At 48.4% G+C, this 18,984-nt stretch overlaps 1 protein-coding gene across 1 annotated transcript; it reads right to left on the bottom strand.

The window, feature by feature from the left end:
• Positions 1–2,160: 2,160 nt before the first annotated feature.
• BTG2 (BTG anti-proliferation factor 2) lies at positions 2,161–6,316 on the bottom strand. The gene is made up of 2 exons (XM_059939441.1): positions 6,009–6,316; positions 2,161–4,649 (listed from the first exon to the last, which is right to left on the bottom strand). The coding sequence occupies exons 1-2, from the start codon at positions 6,160–6,162 to the stop codon at positions 4,315–4,317; spliced, it is 489 nt and encodes a 162-aa protein (XP_059795424.1). The 5' UTR covers positions 6,163–6,316; the 3' UTR covers positions 2,161–4,314.
• Between the last annotated feature and the right edge of the window lie 12,668 nt (positions 6,317–18,984).

The following is an 18,984-nucleotide window of genomic DNA, read 5'->3' as shown; positions in this document are numbered from 1 at the left end:
TGTGCTAATTTGCCCTCCAGTAATTGCTAGGATAATGGAGATGATTTAGAACCACAAGCTGAAGAAAGGAACAGAGTTCATCTAATCCACCCCCTAATTTCTGAGACAGGAAACTTTAGGGGTTTATACGAACTCACATAGCTAGTTAGGAAGAAGAACCTGGACCACAGCCCATAGATTCTACCCCCCACCCCCACCCAGCCCAGAACTCTTTCTATTGGACCACTCTTTGTTGGGCCGGGTGCCAGCACTGGCCCGGAAGCCAGGAGTCCTCACTATCTTTCCGGACCACAGGCTACTCGAGGAGCAGATGTCAGCCTCACAGAAGTGGGTTTCTTCCCCCTGGGGCTCGTTTGTTGCAGCATCAAGGACTTCCCCACCCAAACCTCCTTATCAGGAGCCAGGATGGGCTCTTAATCTGCAGCTCCCAGGGCCTTGTCTACACTCTTTGGGGTGGTGCTTATCATCCAGAAACAGCTGACCAAGCACAGGTCTCCCAGGCTGGCACTGTTTACCAAGTGGGGAAGCTGGGAGCAGAATGGACCAACCAACGCCCGGTCCCTGAACACATAAAAGCCACCAACTGCAATTCCTCAAGCAATTCCCATCTACAGCCCCTGTTCCCTCACCTGGCTAAGGGGTACTCTCCACTCCTATTGACATTGGTCAGATCTAAAGTAAATAACAAACTGCTTGATCACAGAACCCTCTTATTTAAACTGAGGGACTATTAGTTCTACCTAGAGCCATGAGCAATCTCAAGATCAATCTGCCATTCTGTGGTTTACCTGGCTTGGAAACAGAGGTGGGTGATGGTGTCCCCTTAGCCTCCAGACAACCCTCCCTGAATTTCAGGCCTTCGACTAAACAATAAAATATCCTTCATGAGAGAAGCCTGTTAGCAAACAAGAAGATAGATGCTGATTTTGTACTGAATAAGAGAAGAGTACACCAGGATGGGCAAAAATTCGACCCTAACCTCATTGATTAAGAACCTAGGTAGGTCCTTAACAAATGAGTACCTAGGACATTTGTGTTAGAAGCTAGACATGAAAATGGGGCCATTCTTTTAAACAACTCCTTAACACAAGTGGGTCCCTAACCAATTCTATTTGTGATACAGATAAGCTAGCTTCCCTGACCCCCATCTCCTGGCTCACCTACCCTCCCAGTATATCACACACAGCCTCCCAGGCCTACCTCCCACCTAGGACACCTAGGTCAAACTGCATGTTTGTTGATGAGGGTCATGGAGGTATGAAATGAAGTGTGTGTGTGTGGGGGGGGGTGCCACTGCTCATGAGACAACATGTTTAAAATTTAGTTTAAGTATAGTCCACTTACAGCCAAGAAAAAAGATAGCTCAGGTCAAAAATGTACTTGTGACCTTAGTGCAAACTGTGGAGCTAGCAAGTGAAGTGGGGGTGGGGAAGCCTGTTTCAAAACCTCATGGGTAGAACCCAAGAGTCAGGGATGAGAAAGGCTGTTTCTATGTCCTTGCATAGATCCTATCTACATAGCCAGAGTTATAAATGGGTAACAAACCTATGCTCTTGGTGTTTGCTGTCAGAAGTAGCTCCTTTTTAGCTAACTGGTAACACTGGCCTTCTGTCACATGTTCAGTTCCAGTGCCTGTATCCTGAGGCCCAATTGCTCTTGTATAATAAGAATGGTGGTTGCCAAATGGGAGCCCCAAAGATGACAAGAGAGCTTGACCAGGAATTTCAAAAAATTCTGCCCCAACCTGGAAAGGGGTTCAGTGTCCTCTGTTTACCATCCCAGTCTGTGAGCAGGCTGTTAGTCTTATCATTTTTAATAATTTTAGTACCTAGCACATACAATAAATGCTTGCAGAATGAACTAATGAGTAAGGTAGAGCAAGAACAGGATGCATAAGATGAGCCCTGGCTAGACTGAGGAATGCTCAGACTAGAACACTAGCCCATCTAGCATTTTCACAGGGAAGTTAGAATATGCATTAAAGAAGGGAAGTAAGGAGCTATCTCCCAGGAAAGAGGGGGTGCTTGGAAATGTCCCTACCACCTATGCGATAGGTCTTCTGAATCCAACTGAAGAGAAATACTATGAGACACAAAGGATTTGCTTGAGGGAAATGCAAATTAGTGATGTGGGAATTTTATCTTCTCTATACCACACGACTTCATCTGCTACATTTTTATTAAAGAAACCAAAAAAAAGTGTCCATTTGTCCATAAAGCTGTACATTCTTCCATATAAAAACACTATTATACAATTAGTAACCTTTGTCTTTTCTGTCAGAATAGCTTACAAACGTACTATTTATTTTTTACTTAATGGGAGAGACAGGCCTGCTCAACAGTCCAGCTCTGTGTGTTTTGTTGTTTTTAAAGTGAACGTGATAAAGAAGAGAGAAAAGATTAAGAATGAGACCATGAGGCGGCTTATAAAAAGGCAGGGACCTGTTTGCAGACAAGATGCAACAACAATCTGCAGTGATTCACAGCTTTGTTTCAACCCACAGACCAGAAAATGAGCTCTTGGGTCTACTGGCCTGAAGTTAACTTTAAAGGAATAAGGACTGGAAAAAGGATCTGGGAAGGTAGCTCGGGATCTGGAAAGTTGAAGAGGCAGTACTGGCAGGAATGGGTAGGGGAGTGTTTGGTAACTAGCACCCTTGAGTCAGAATTAGTATTTAAGAAATCCAGGAAAGGGGACTGGCAGTGGGGAGAGAGTTTCCTCACTAAAGGCAACAGCAGGAGGGTAGCCAGGTTGACCAGATGTTCTAGCTACATCCTTCTTAAGGTGATTCGGGTTTGGGAAACTCAAGGCCTTCTGAGGATCCCTCACTAATGTCACCGAGAAACTGAAGGAAGGCGATTTCTTCCCTGTGTAATTTTCCATTTTTCTCCAACAGTAACAGTAAATATTGCACAAGTCTATAGACAAATTTGGATTGTACTGAGAGAGACAGTAGCCTCTCCCACAGGTGCTCTGAGCACCAGGGAGAAAAAACAATGCCCAAGGTTTGGCTTTTAGTGTCAGCCCTACAAGAATACCAAGTAGTCCTGCAGAACTTGGGGCATTCTCCCATTCAGCCAAGGAATATCTACAAGGCTAAGCATCCAGCCATAGTCCTGAGGACAGAGGGAGAAATGGTTCCTTAAGCCCACCAGGGCACCAGGAGGTTGTGAGAGCCAGATTCTCCTCCAGATCCTCCTGGGACCCAGGAGGCCATATTGCACAGTGACTGAGAACTCTTGTCCTAGAAAATAGGGAGCTCCATGACCCAACCAGAAGGGGAGAGGAGCGGCAGGGAGGCCCAGGGGGGGCAGTTAGAGAGGAGTGTTGTGCTTTTAAAAAGAAGGCAGTATTCAAGGACTTGAAGTTTCCTGTAGCTTTTGAGCCACCTCTCAAAGGGATAATGGCAGCATCATGAGGACTTCCGTCTGGTTACAAAAAGAAGGGTTTTGGCCAAAAAACATCCCAGTGGATACTCTTTGGGTCCCAAAATTCCACTGCAAATCAACCCCAAGGTATTTGCTACACATACTCACACACAGAGCAGCTCATAGCAAGGCAAAGGTTTTGTGCAGAGTGCCTTCTGTCCCAACTCCAATAACCCTCAACCCCTGCCTCACTCCCCTGACTCCCAAAACAAAAAGCTTTATATTCTTGGTGGGAAGCAACATCTACAGCCCCCTGAGAATAGAATTAGAAACAAGTCATGATTTCAAGAAAAGCTGCTCAGGACAGAAGGAATCAGGAGAGGTCTTTTCACTCTCTGCCTAGGATCTCATCAAAAATTGAAAGAGAAGATTAGGCAATATAGTATGATTTAAGTCCAGGCTTGAATGCCCCTGAGTAAGATTAAGAGAGGGGCCAGGGATGCAGGTGTCCTGGGTGAGAGGTTTGAACTCAGCCTCTCTTCTCTCCCCAGGGCAGATCCTGACCTCTCTCATTCACAGTTACTAACCTTGCTTGCTCCCTCTCACATCTTCCTGGGTTGCTAGCCAAGCTTCTCCCACCTCACCTTGGCCAGATCCATGCCCTCCCTGACCATTCCCCTCTCCCATTCCAGACACTGGCTCCCAGACTCAAGCACACAACAATTCTCTCCAAAGGCACCTGGGGAGGCCACTTCCAAGCAGCTCCCTTTAAGGATTTTTTTCTTAAAAAAATCTTTTGGTTTTTTCCCCCCTTTTCTTAAAAAAAATAATATATATATATAAATAGCTCTTCACTTAAAATACAGTTCCCCAGGTAGAGGTATGCAGTGGCCTGTTGTCACAGCAGAACGAGTACAGCAGAGTGCCAGGTGGGGCGGCGGGGGATCTAACTGGAGACTGCCATGACGTAGTTCTTTGAGGGGCTGCTCCTGCCCAGCATCATTTGGTTCTTGCAGGTGAGGAGCCCATAGGAGGTGGCCACCGGGGCCTCCTCGTACAGGACGCAGATGGAGCCGTCCTCCCCAATGCGGTAGGACACCTCGTAGGGGTCCACCCACAGGGTCAGCTCACTGGGCAGCAACCGGTGCAGCTGAGGCTGGCTGAGTCCGATCTGGCTAGCCACTTTACTGATGATGGGGTCCATTTTGTGGTTGATTCGGATGCAGCGGTAGCCGGAACCCTTGGATGGTTTTTCAGGAAACCAGTGGTGTTTGTAGTGCTCTGTGGAGACAGGACAAGGGGGATATGCACTGGTTAGAGCAGCTGGGCCATGGATGCTACCACAAGGGGGGTAGGGGTGATGGGATAGGAGAGGAAGGGACCTAGGGATTTTAAGTAAGCAACATGGTTTCTCATGAGTTTCAGGACCCTCCTGAAACCCTCCCGACACTGTAGCAGAAAAAAAATTATGGGATCTGGAAAAACCCCTCCTTCCAGGACAAGGGTTTATGTGTATTGGGAGGGCGTCCCAGAGCTCTGGGTCAATCCTTTGTAGCCAGTATATTGCCTTTGGCACATCCCCTGTTTAAGGAGGAGGTGTGTGACTGGGGCTGGCATGTCCAGGCAGGGCCTCTGGGGACCTATGAGCTGAAGTTTCAAGGCCAAGAAGGCTGCCATCATTGTCGGACCCACAGCAAGTCATCATGTCTCCCACCCTGTGCCTCAGTGGTTCCCTCTGCCTTGAAAAGTCAGAGGCTTGTCTCAGCGGGTAAGGGAGGCAAAACCGGGATGTTTGGATGAAACATACGTTGTTCCTCAGAAGGCAGGATCTGTGTGGGCACGTTCAGAGATGGCTATTGCTGCCCAAGACCGCCGGCCAACCCGCTAGAAACAGCTGGGAGATGGGTCTCTCCCCAGCCAGCGGCTGCCTGTATCTTGTCAACCTCCTCCGTCTCACGTCGCACCGCCCCCAACCCCGACACACGCCCGCAGAGCGCAGTTACTACGTACAAGGCTCTCTCTGTACCATAATAGGTGGCAGATGGCTAAGGGGGGGGGGCGGAGAAAATACAAAGGGGGCCCGGATTCCAACTTCGACTGAGTCAACAGCAGACGCAGGCTCAGCGCAGCCCCGCGCGGCCGGAAGAACCACGGCTGGGACTCCCAAGTTGTTGAGAAGGTTCAATTGCGCCTGCTTGTTCCATAAGGACCCCCCGGCCGGTCGGGCTTTGTTGCCTGCAGGGTCTCAGAGTCCAGTGAGGGAGATGAGCTCGCACTCAGACCCGCAGGTACCCCCCTTCCGGGGCATAAGCCGGGGACTCGGGATCGCACTCAGGACTAGTGTTTTCGCCCGCGACAGCTTGGAGGGGAGCGCCCAACCAGAACAACCGCGGACCGAGACCCGAGAGCAGGGCCGAGGAGGAGAGACAGGACCCAGAGGAATGGGCGGAAGGTGGGGATGTGGGGGTGGGGGGAGGAGACTGCAGGCCTCCCCGGCAGCTGGAAGGAAACCGAGTCCCGGAGCTGCTCGAGTGGGGAGACCTGCCCTAAGTGGAGAGGAAAGACGCCTCAGGCAGGGTGGGGGGCCGAGCCCCAGTGGCAGGGTTTGACGGGCGCCAGGACCCTCTGCAATGTGCTCACCCATCAGGGCTTCCTGGAGAGCCCCGCTGAAAACCTGAAGTCGCTGCTCGTTCACGCAGCCCCGGGTCCTCAGAAGGCTGGAGAGGAAACCCACAGCTGCGGCGATCTCCGGGAGCATGTCTGTTCTCTTCCCGGTCCAGCTGGCCTGGCTCATGTCGTGTGCAACTTGGGGAGCGGTGGCGGAGGCGGGGGGGGGTCAGTGAGAGTTCTCTGATGGGACGTGCCGAACCGTAAGCCTCTGCTCGCTCGCCAGTCGCGAGGGCTTTGCCCGGACTTTACCTGCTACGCGCCTTTCATACTGTTGCGAGAGCCGGAGGAGCCGGCGGCGGAGTCCATTGGCCGCAGTCAGCGGATAGGGGCGGAGCCTGGCGTCGGCCCCCGCCCCGCGCGCCATAGGTCTCAGTCCCGCCCCCACCCTCCGCTGCCTCCTCTGCGCTGAGGTCATCGCCCGCTGACGTCAGTGCTGGGAACCTTAGCTGGGCTTGCAGGCTGAGGGAGGCGGGAGGAGAAAGGGGTGGGGGGCGCGAAGGCTCTCTGGAAAGGAGAGCGGCGCTTCAAGCTGGGGATTCTCTGACCTCTCTCCTATTCTCCCATTCTTCCAGACAGTTTAAAGAACACCTCCAACAAGAAGCCTTCGTTGACACCACCTCTCCCAGGAGGTCGCCTTTTCTGACTCCCCCACTTTCAACCACACCCTGTCAGAACTCACCCATTTTACAGCTTTGACGCGTCTCCTAACTAGTCGGAATGGGTTCCTCTTGGCTCTCCGGAAATGGAGACTAAGTATTCTATTTACTTCCACAATAACACCAACTTCCCTAACAAGTTATGCTCTTCTACAGCAATGCTTTTTTTCTTACCTAGAACCATCCGAGTCTTACCTACTGCTGGGTGGGTAGGGGTGGAGGGAGTGTTGCAAAACTTTTCAGTCTTCCTCTTCCACACGGGGAACCAGGCTCAGAACCTGGCAGCATCACAGGCACTCCTAGAGGTCTGTTGAATGGGGATAACTCCTAATCAATATCCCAGGGTCCAGCATACATAGGTGCCTCATACATATATGTTAAATGAATCAAACCCAGTGGCCTCTGTAAATTCTTATTTTCCTTGACCACCTTTTCCTGGAGGCAGTCTCCCCTCTTTTTCCTTGACCCCAGGTTTCTCTGCCTCCTTCCCCGGCTGTGTCTTCCCTGGATCTCTTCCTGTCCCCGTTCCCTCACTATGTCCACTCACTCTTCCTTTTCTCTCCACTTTCTTTCCTTAGAGAGAGTCTATTCATGTTGTCCATTTTGATGTTTACTTTTTTACTACTGACTTTCTTATCTGCATAGTCTGTCCACATCTCTCATCCCGCCCCTCCTACCTGCTCTGTCTCTCCCCTTGGATGTCCAGCCACCACATCAGTGTCAGTCTAAGCCCACTGTCTTCTCCAAGGCCAGCTTCCTTCCTGATCTCCATTTCTATCAGATACCATCGGTTCCCAGTCACTCTACCCAGAAAACTCAGACTCACTTTTGGCTTCACCTTGTACTTTGCTCCTTAGATCCAGTCTCAAGACCTGTTACTTCTTCATATCGAGATGGTTGCAGTAGACTCTGTCAAATCCAATCCCCAAATCACCCTTCCCACTGTTAGCAGACTTACCTGCCTGAAGTTCTGCACTCACTTGCTCTTCTTTTGCTCAGATCATTCTGAGACACCCTCCATTTGTCTACTGCATTAAGTATGGACTCCTTTGCCTAATAGTTAAGACCTTTCATAATTTGGCCCCATCTTTCTTTTTAGGTTTCTGCCACTTTGTGCTCCAAGGTGACTCTCCTCACTGTTCTCTAAGCATCAGAGCAGCTCTGCATCCCAGAGCCCTCAACATTTGCCTATGATCCCTATCCCTGCCCTGTAATATGGTCCCCATTCCATGTATGCCTATATGTGCCTGGCATTGCTGCACCATGGCTCATGCCATTATCTCTTGGATACCTCACTGCCTCCTTTCCATCTTTGCCAATCCCTCACACTCCTGAACGCTTAAGCTTGGTCCTCCACCTTGAAAACCTGTGCTGACCATTCTCTCACTACAGAATTAATATTATCCATACCATTCATTTGGCATTTATAATCTGTTGTTTGATATTCTTAGTGATCTTTTTAGAGGTTGACATCTTGTTTGCAGACTGCTTGAAAACAGGTTACTATGCTCATATGTCCTGCATTTCCAGGACAGTTCAGGTTTCAAATATTCTGCTCCATTGCTTCATATAGCTCATTAAAATGCCCTGGAATTCTAGTATTTTGGCATTGAACACATCTCTTAGATGGCTTCTTCACTGGCTCCTCCCTGAAGCTGGATCAGGCCAGATGAGACCTCTGCTCATTGAGGGGGAAACAATTGTTACTGGAAACAGGGCTAGGACAAGATAACCTAGAGTGCATCAAACAAAAAGATCAGGTGTCAGCAAGACCAGAATTGACCAAGGTCAACCACCAAGGAGGCCAGGGAAACAGGTCAAGGTATAGGCAGGTGTTCAGGGTGGTTTAGCACCAAAATCTGAAAATACTTAACATCTTCCTGGGTATGCTGTTGACAGGGGTCTGGTGTTCTGGGCCTTGCTTTAGTCCATAATTGATGGAAAAAAAGTCTTGTGACAGATCATCACCTGTTTTTTGCCTTAGGAAATAGAACTCTGTCTTCATGTAGGTTCTCGTATCACTCGCCAGGTCACACAGCTAGTTCTTAATAGAGCCAGGACTGGCACCAGATCTGCTGACTTCAAATATGCCCTTTTCATTAGACCATGGAGTCCCTGTGCTATTACAGTGGCTGCTGGTCCCACCTCATCCCACAGAGCTGTTCTAGACGATGATGCAATGAACTGGAGGGAAACAGTCTTCATTTTGGGACAGTAGCAAGGTCTTATCCCCCACATTCCCCCATTACCTAGGAAGTGTCTTAGTCTCATCACTGGTGGTTAGTTCCTGAACTTTGTAGAGGGCAGTGATAATAAGAACCAGAAAGCACTTCACCTACTTTCTCATCCTCTCTTCTTTCTACACACAAGCCTAGGGAGAGGGAGTTTAATGTATCCAACATTCAAAGTTTCCAAGTTACTCTACAGTGTAGTTGTACCCAACTCAGGATTTAGATTCTCAGTTTCTTTTAAGGCCAAATATTGGGTTGGCCAAAAAGTTCATTCGGGTTTTTCTGTACCATCTTATGGAAAAACCAGAACAAACTTTTTGGCCAACCCAATACATTATAATAATCCAAATTACTTTTGGAATTTGCTGAAACTGCCCTTAAACTGCTAAGACCATTGTTCTTAGAAGCTCTAAAGTCCAGATTTCACTTCTTCTTCTGTTGCCTGCCACCTCCGTTTCCTTGGTATAGCCAAGGCATAGTTCAAGCATCAGGATAAGGACAGTGTGTCCCTCCCTCCCTCTTCTCCTCTTCTTCCTGCTCCTCTTCCTCCTCACTCATGTCTTCCCCTCCCCCGAAGGGCCTTGAGTTCAATTTTGAACATTAAATGTCCTAACACTGTGCTGACCTGTGGCTCTACCTACTGCCAAGTGGGCAGGTAGTGGTGGAGGTGGGTGTGGATGCCAGTTTATGCCTCAACTGGATCAGAAACTTCTTCTGTACCATGTGACCCCTACCCACTGGCTCCCTTGGTCCTGGATGCCCATCTCACCCACTTGCACAGCCTACCTGTGTGGTCCCTCTAGAGTGACCCACAACATCCCAAACTGCCCTCTTCAGACCAAATCCCCACCAGAACTGGGTCCCTCTCCTCAGGTCTCAGCCCTGGCCTTGTCTGTGGAGTCATCACACATGCCTTGCTCTCTACTCCCCAGTCAGGAGCAACCAGAACATTGTATGCGACTGTCTTGCTCAGCATCCTGCTGGGCCTGCAGAGTCTTGGCTTGGTTGTCAAGGCTACCTCCCAGTTTCCTGACCACATGTTGAAACCTGAGGTTGAATAAAGATGATCTGCCAGCAGAGTCTGGGCTGCAATATTCTAGGAAGATGACATCAGCTCACTCCTACACTGTGCAGTGCGTAGTTTTACTAGGTCTGTGTGTGAGTGTGCATGTGTATGTGTGTGTGTATGTGTGTATCAGTGTGGGTAGGAGGGCAGTATATGTATATTTGAGTGTACATACTTAAATGTGTATGATGTTTGTGGATAGGAGGGAATGTGGATATATGTTTGCAGATGTTAACATGTACTTAGTATATGTTGAAGAACATCCTTTTGTGATGTGTGGGTGTTTTGGTGGAGTGTGTATTTTGGCAGGCATGTCTGAGTGTGGCTGGTATAGATGCTAATTTGATCTTGCCTCTTTTCAGGCCTCATCAGTGACAACCTTGCTCTGCTGCCCAGAGCTGATAAGAAACATCACCCAGGGAGAACAGATGCCTCTTCTTCACTTTCTAATCAGAGTGGAAATACCACTAAATATATTCATAATTCTTTGCAAGCATCATTGGGTAATGTCCAGAACATCTTTTTGAGTTCCCTATCACCTTCTCACAAAGTTGTACCCTTCAAGATCAGCTCTAGGCCAGCCAGTCTGGGGGTTACTCTTTAGAATCAGGAACAGGAATCGAGGACAAAAAAAGATGACATTGTCCCTAGAACCTGTTAACAAAGACTAAGAAAGTGAGGATGTTAGCTATTTTTAAGTTTCTGTCTTTAAATCCCTCCCCCCACCCCAAAGTGAACTGAGACAGGGACAGAAACAGATAATGTGAAGATGATTAGGGTAAAGTGGAAAACTACCAATCTGGACTGAAGGAAGCCTTGGTAGAATATAAATATGAAAAGGGCTTTCTAATTCCCAGGTCACAACAATTTTCAAGTCCTTAAGGACCATTTCTAAGAATGCATTGAGGGCTGGAGAGGAGTCAGAAAGCTAAAAAGTAACCCATTTCTCCACTTGCTCTGAAGATAGATGCAAAAAGAAGATTCCATTGTATAAAAAGCACCTAAATTAAGCAATAGAAGAACTTCCTTATAGGAAAGTGAGCAACTAGGATGTGCTAAACAAGATGTCTGCTCCAGTCAGGACTCAGACACTGAGGTACAGGGCATCTTTATAGTGAAGGATGAAAATAGCCACAGAGGGTGGTGGAGTGAAGTCTGCTGGCCCCAAGCAGCATCTAACCTGCAAAGTATCAGAACCTCAGCCGTTGCCCACACAGTTTCCAGGTGATGAATAGAAATAGCCATGGCAGATGCAGGCTCCACCTGCTACCACCAACCTGGGAGGCCATCAGACACCTGGTGACTAAAAAAATCAGGGCCTCTCTAAGCTTTACTGGGCTCACCCATAGGCAAACTTGGGAGCCTGGGTGGGTCACGGTTCTCCACAGCACACAGTCTCTGGATTTCCTCTCAGTGTGCTCAACTCTCTCTCCCAAATACGGTCCGTGTAGCTCAGAAGTCACAAGTTGGAAGCCTGTGAGGCAGAGCTGACTCAGTCACAGATATATAGTGTTTGGTCTCTATAGTGTTTAAGCATTTAAAAAATTAGTTGTCAGCATTTAATGATTAGGAAGTGTCATATCAAAATAAAACCCTAGAATTATAATTTCTCTTTAAAAATCAGAATCTCTGTTTACACTGGTTCCACATTCTTATTTAGCAATGACTGTTACTTAAGACAGGAAGTGTGTCCTTCAGTTAACCCCGGTCCCCACCAACTCTTTATCGCATCCCTGCTGAGACCAAGTGGTGGTTATCATTTACCATGGCTGGATGCTGGGATTTGTTATTATTATTATACTTAATCCTCATTTGTATAACCTGCCTTGATCCTGGAGGTATTTGAATTAGAATCTCCCGATATAGAGCAAATGTCAAAGCATCATCTCTAACCCTAACTTTCCTGCTGAACTCCCAACTACTTTTTCTTTTTCAGTTGAGAACTGGACATTTTTGAAATATTTTTTCTGGTGTTTTTATCCCAACATGTAGGAATCAAGATACTTTTCTCCCTTCTTCTCTACTTCTGATTTCTTTCTCTCTCTCAATAGCATTACCATTCTTTGTCTAGTCACCAAGCTCACAGTCTGGCAGACATCTTTAACTGTACCCCTGCTAATCAGTTGCCAAGGCCTAGAGAGTCTACATTTGCAACATCTTTTCTGTTTTTGCCTCTTGCCATGGGCAGTGTCCTCCCTCCCCCCGTCTTTCTGCTCCATCTGGACTATTGCCATAGCCTGCTGGTTATTCTGCCCTCCAGTCTCTCCTCACTTCAATCCACACTGAAGACTGCTTGCTAGAGTAATTTTCTTTGAGCAATATCCTAATCGTGTCACTTTTCAGCTTTACAAAACTTCAATGGCTTCCCATTGCCTACAGCATTAATTAAAAATCTCTTATCCGGCATTCAAATCCCTACACCCTGGTACTTCTTAGGACAGTAACTCAGATCACTGGGGAGTTTGGTAAAAATTCAGATTAAGCAGCCTCTCCCTTGTTATTCTGATTCGTAGTTTGAGATGGGATATGGGCCTATTTGTAATGAGAACCCAGGCCATTCTGATGCAGTGGTCCATGGACCCCACTCAGCACACCTTGTCTCAGAGGCACTCTTAGAGCTCCAAACCCACCTGACACGTCTGCCCAGACACCACGATCTGTGTCTACCCCTCCCCCTGCTGCAGCACCTGGCTCATAACTGTTGGCTGAACTGGTGGGGGTCAGGCACACGCAAAGGGTGGCCTGTACCCCCAGCCAGCATTCTGCAGGCAGCCCCCTGCCACTTCAGAGAGACCTTCACTATGTGAAACCTAGTTTATCCTTCTTATTTATTTATTTATATATTTTTTGGCCGCACCACGCAGCATGTGGGATCTTGGTTCCCTGACCAGGGATCAAATCCGTGCCCCGTGCAGTGGAAGTGCAGAGTCTTAACCACTGGACCGCCAGGGAAATCTCCCTCGGAGGCCTAGTTTAGAAGAGCAAACAGCAGTCCCTCTAAAGAGAAGGCTTCTTTCATCTTGAGACACATTCAGACGTACTTGCTTTTGTTGACCAACCTGGATTCTAATCCTGAATCTGCCACCTACTATCTATGACAAGGCAAATCTTTAATCTCTCTTATCCTCAATTTTTCTCATCTTTATAATGAGGACAATATGTTCTTCACAGACTTATTGGGTAGATAAGTAGTAATATATAGAAAGAGCTTAGCGCAAAGCTTAAATATTATAGATAAGTATAAGTAAACCACAGCTTGGTATTGCCAACAGTCAGAAGCAGGGTTTTCAGAAATCATCTACACAAAATTTTTAATTTTGCAGATGAAGAAAAGGAGGCCGTGAGATGGGAAAAGATGCCCCAAATCACACAGCTGTTTAGTGGCAGGATTAGGACGAGAACCTCCGTCTCCCACCCCATCTAGTGCCCTTTCCATTTTTCCACATCCCGTCTTGTGACACATGCTTCATTCACTCCCTCATTCATTTATTCACTTACTCAGGGACTATTTATGAGTACCCTTGGTGCCAGGCTCTGGAGGAACAGTGGTGGGTTTTGGAGTGGCAGGTGTTGGAAGCTGAGGGCAGGATACGGTCAGGTGGAGTAGGAGGCTGAAAGCCCAGGAGGCAGAATGAATTCAGCTGCTCACACACATGTTGATGTTTCCTCAGGTGGAGGCAGGAGTTTGGGACAGAGAAAAAGACTGTGAGCCCTGCAGGGGCAAGACCTGGGGTCAGTGAGAAAGAGTGACCAGGAGGGTCACAGACGATGGTACAGCAGGACAAACTGAACTTCAGAGAAGGTGATGTGGAGTGACGGTCAGAAGAGGTAATGCAGAGCACGGAAGATGCTGCCCCACCACGTGAGCCTGAGGGGTGTGGGGTGTGACAGAGGAACAAGCTCCCTTTGAGACGGCCCCGTTTCAGTTAGGGTCAGGAGGCACAGAAAATGCTTGGATGGGATTGAGGCTACAAGGGACTTTGCTGGACACAAGAGGGTTTGAAAGGGAGGTGACGGGAGTTGGATCAGCAGAGAGCACTTACACGGAGGGTGGGGATAAGAGTGTTTGTGCTTTGGACGGCGACCAGTGTGAGGAGAAGGAGTGAGGACTTAGCCCTGACTAGGCCTTGGGAGACAACCGAATCCAGGGTCTCAGGGCAAAGAGCCACGAAGACATGAGACACAGAGTGTTGGACGGGGCAGGAACTGCCACTTTTGCTCTCAGGGGTCAGCCAGGGGACCACAGGTGACCTCTGTGGCTTGGAAGGTTGAGGCCTCCAGGTTCCTGGAATTAGGCTCTAAGGGCCTGCTTCATGCTCCCCAAAGTCACCTCTTCATCCCCTTACATCATCCTGCACCACATTGGCTCATACAGGTTCACTCTCCTTCTGCTGGGAGGGAGCGCTGGAAAGTGTTATTAATTCATCAAACTTGTGACATATGCTGACAGTATGTCAGTTCCTATCTAGGGGGGAGATCTGCTCCCCAAAGATAGCTGTTCCCTTGAGGGTTGCTTCTCAGCTGCTGTGCCCTACTGACCCGCTAGAGGAATGCTCCGGTTTCCTTCCCTCCTTTACCAGCATGGGCCTGTGGTGAGGGCAGAGCAAAGGAAGGCAGGATGGCTGAGGGTGTATGAGAGAGAGAGTGAATAAGGTGGGAGCTGGGGGAGAGGAGACATGTGGACAGATGGCTAGACCAGTATTTGGCTGGAAAGGTCCCCAGCGATGTGTTTTTGTTTCTGTGACTCCCTAGGTGTATCATAGGAGCAAAAGGATGGAGACTATCTGTTAAAAGTCTATTATCCTGGAGGGCCCCCCAGGAATGTGACCTCCCACACCTTCACCCTCTGGGCCTTCTCCAATAGTACTCGAAGGTGTGACTGAAAGAGCCGGAAACTCCACGGGGGAACACATGGACTTGGGGACAGCAGCAGATCTGAAGCTGAATTTATTGCCTCTTTCCCAAACTTAGAGGACAGACACATTGCAAACACTCCTCATCCTCACTCCCAGGGGCCCAGGATAACCCCCCTTCATCTCCAGACAGAAAACAAGAGAAGAGGCCCTGAGACTGTTGGACCTGCCCCAGATGTTGTTTTGGCAGAGCCTTAATGGGGCTGGGCCCCCTGGGGCTGGGTGTCTGGGGCAGGCAGGAAGCTGGCATCACAGCTGTGATAGCCAGAAACCCCCCTGGGTAGGGGGCTAATGTGTGGAGAAAGACAGACTCAAGAAAAAGGGACATAAGGAAGAATCTAAAGAGGTACTGCAGCTTCCCCCTCTGGCCTCCTGGCTCTGGGCCCCAGGTATTGCTCAACTGCACCATGGCTCAGAGCCAGGGGAGGCCAAGCATTTGATCCCTGTGGTTCAGAGGAGGGAGCCTGGTGGCCAGATTGGGAGTCACCTCCCTGAGCCACACTCTGCTTATCTATAACAAGAGAGTGTGGGCCAGGAGACCCACCCTGTCTCTTCCTTAATCTGTGTGAATCCCTATGTTGTAATATCGGAGCTGAGGAATCAGAAGTTATTCTCAGTGGCATTTAGTATCATCCTCAGTTGAAATTTAATGAGAGCCCATAATGACAATGGGAGTAATCAGGTCAGGATAGTGGCTGGGAAAATAATAATCAACATCCTTTCCATATTTCCTTCTATGCTCAGCTCAGGGCTTCCTTCCTTTCCTCTTGGCTCAGGAAACTCCCTTGAGGTCAGGGGTTGAGTCCTACTGAGTCAAAGAGTCAGGGGGCCCCAGTTATTTTCAGCTGCTTTTCTCTAGCATTAGACATGTGTGGATGCAAGTGGGTCCCATGGCGAAAGCTCCTGAGGGGAGTGGAGAGAGGAATATTATGAGATATGTCTAAGAGGGCTTTGAGAAGGTTGAGCCCCCAAATTTGAGCAGAATGAATGATGATCGTAGTGGGGATGGGTAAGCTCCTAGAAAGAGAACAATTCCCTGCCCCCCAGGTTTTGAATTTAAAGAAGAATCTATTGTAAGTAAGCATCCCTATTTAAAAATGTATGTAAGTCCAGGAAAACCACCAACCACCCCACTCCAGCCTGGTCTGGCTTAGGAAGAGGGACTCTGCCTAAGAACTTAAACACACAGAAGCTTTGGGCCCATCTCACTGAATTTGTAGAGAGGCACAGAAGTGTGGGTAGGGGTTAGAAAGAGCTGACTTACTCTGCAAAAGAAAACAGGAAGAATCTGAAAGGAAAAGGGCTGAAATCCACCGCTCACATAGCAAGAGCACTTATAGATTGGCAAGATGATTCCTAAACCGATTTGACTTAAGGAAAAGAGGAGCTCAAAGCTAGAGACATCCCCACTCCCAGAGGAATCTGGACTATTTTGAGGAGGGGCATTGGATTTCCCATAGTTCTTAGAATGAAGCTTTGAACCAATCTTAGCAAGCACCTAAGGAGCAGTGGACCTCAGCTGACAGTTTACCAATTGGGAACATGGCCTTAGGTATCACCCTCAAGTGCCTTACCTTTAATGAGAACAACCACCTCCAAAAGGAGGGTACCTGCCTCCTAGCAGGGTACCTTCCCTGGTAGCACAGTGGTTAAGAATCTGCCTGCCAGTGCAGGGGACATGGGTTCGAGCCCTGGTCCAGGAAGATCCCATATGCCACAGAGCAGCTAAGCACGTGTGCCACAGCTGCTGAGCCTGCACTCTAGAGCCCGTGAGCCACAACTACTGAGCCCACGTGCCACAACTACTGAAGCCCACGTGTCTAGAGCCTGTGCTCCGCAACAAGAGAAGCCACCACAATGAGAAGCCCGTGCACTGCAACGAAGAGTAGCCCCTGCTCGCCGCAACTAGAGAAAGCCCACGTGCAGCAATGAAGACCCAATGCAGCCAAAATAAATAAATAAATTAATTAAAAAACACACAAAAAACCCCATACATCTAATTAAAAAAAAAAAAAGTAGATTAGAAGAAACTGTATTTTCCCTCTATTGCATTAGTAAATACACAGAAGAGCAATGAAATAAATGGATTTACTTTACACTACTGGTTCTTACACCCATGAACATGTATCAGAATTACTTGTGGAGGTTTTAAAAAATATTTAAATCTAGGCCTCACTCAGCAGTTACAACGGGGGTCAGGACCCAGGTATTTTTTACAAGCTCTTTGGATAGCTCTGATGAGTTTCCTGCTGGTTGAGTCTCTGATTTTAGGTTGACTGGGGTACTTTGAGTTTTGGGGGCCACTCTTTGGGGGTACGGGGAGCTTTTTTCTCAGATTTACTAGCAGTAGTGAAGAACTTGGCCTCAGGCTTTTTAGGAGTCTGTCTTGGGTCTTTTTTCCCCAGCGAGGAGGTTCTTTCTTTCTCCAACTCTTCTTTGATTCTTGACTTCTTCCCTGGGCCTTTACCTGGGGTCTTGGGCTCCTCATCTGTTGGGGTCTCCAAAGCTGGGGAGGCCTTTCTCTTCTTCCCATGAGGTGTGTACCAGGACTCTTCTTTGGAGACTTCTTTCCTGTGGCATCTTTTTGTGTCTCTACGCTTCCTGCAGCTGGAGTTTCCTTCACTGGTACCAGCAGTGGGATTTCATCTTCAGACTTGTCTTGAGCTTTAGTGGGGGCAGGTACCCTCTACTAGAAAAAAGTAGAAGATTGCCAGGGCACACTGTGCAATCTACTTCTCAACAACTCAGCACAGTTCTCCCTGGCAGGGAGTGGATTCTGTGGGGATCACTGAGACAGGAAGCGGAGAAAGAGGGGGAGGTGAATACTGCAGAGATTCACCTTGTCTGACCCTCCCATGCCTCACTGCCATTTATATATGGGTCATAAATCAATCACTTGACCCCAGGATCTGAACACCTTTTGTCCTCCTTGTTTTATAGTGATCAAAGGAAGGAGACTTGGTGCCCGTCCTCAAGCGTGGAGGGTGGAGGCTCTTCAGTCTAGTTTGAGAGAAATTGTTCCTGCCCTCAGGAAACTCCAAGTTGGGGACGAGGAGGAAGCATGCACACAGAGGACACACATGCAAAGCTGCCATCAGACAGAGAAATGTGGGCAGATGAGCACTGAGAAAACACAGTCCAAAATTAATGAAGAGGGTTGGAATGGAGGCACCAGCAGTTAGCTGGTGTCCCGTATGAAATAGCTTTTTGGGGCTGGGAGTTCTAAGCTGGATTTGGAGGTCTTATTAGCAGGGGCAGAAGATAGTCCCGTACTGTATGAGGCATTCACACAACTGCTCACCCGCTGTCTTTTGGCAATTCTGGTTTCCTTCCCTGGTTTAACTGGAAAGGCCATCTCAAGCATACTCACCACTTGCGTATTAGCAGGGGCCCGAAACAGCCCATTGCAGCCTTGGAAGCACAGACGGCAGACATCAGATGACTTTGTGTACACAGCTTAAGCTTTTCCACAGGGCCAAGGGCATTCCCAGAGTGGTTGGGCAAGGCCCCAGAGACACGTTCTGGAAGCTAAGTCAGCATCTGGGCCTCTGCTGCTCCCTTCCTCAGAAAGGGACCTGAACAAGGCTCCTCCGGGGTACAAAGTGACCACCGTAATTTTGCACAGTACTTCACAGCTTACAAAGCGGCTTTACACGAACAAGTTGAACACCCATCTGATCCTCACAACCACTCCATCAAGCAAGAATCTTCTACACTTCACGGATAAGGTAAATGAGGCTGGAAGAGACTAAAAGGCTTGTTTAAGGTTGCCCAGCAGAGGCAAGGCTGTCCTTTCCACTACTCCACACTGGCCTCTGCATCACAGCCTTCTGGCCTTGGACATTAGGGATCCAGAGCATTAAGGGACCATTTGAGTGAATCTATTAAAGGCCAATTGTCATCTGCATTTCAATCCAGCTCTGAACATTTCAAGAGAAACACAAAGAGGGAGGATGCCGGGAGAGAATGTCTTGGAAGGCTGCCCACCTGGGCTCTCCAGCTCTCTGGAGGAGATGGGAAAGCCGCGTCCTTATCTCCAAACTGGCTCACCTTTGCCAGGGCCTGGGAATCTTTTGGAAG

The sequence above is a fragment of the Balaenoptera ricei genome, chromosome 1 (assembly GCF_028023285.1).
Source record: "Balaenoptera ricei isolate mBalRic1 chromosome 1, mBalRic1.hap2, whole genome shotgun sequence".
Lineage (NCBI taxonomy): Eukaryota > Metazoa > Chordata > Mammalia > Artiodactyla > Balaenopteridae > Balaenoptera > Balaenoptera ricei.
The sequence above is the reverse complement of the archived record's forward strand: the minus strand, read 5'-3'. Positions and strand labels throughout refer to the sequence as shown.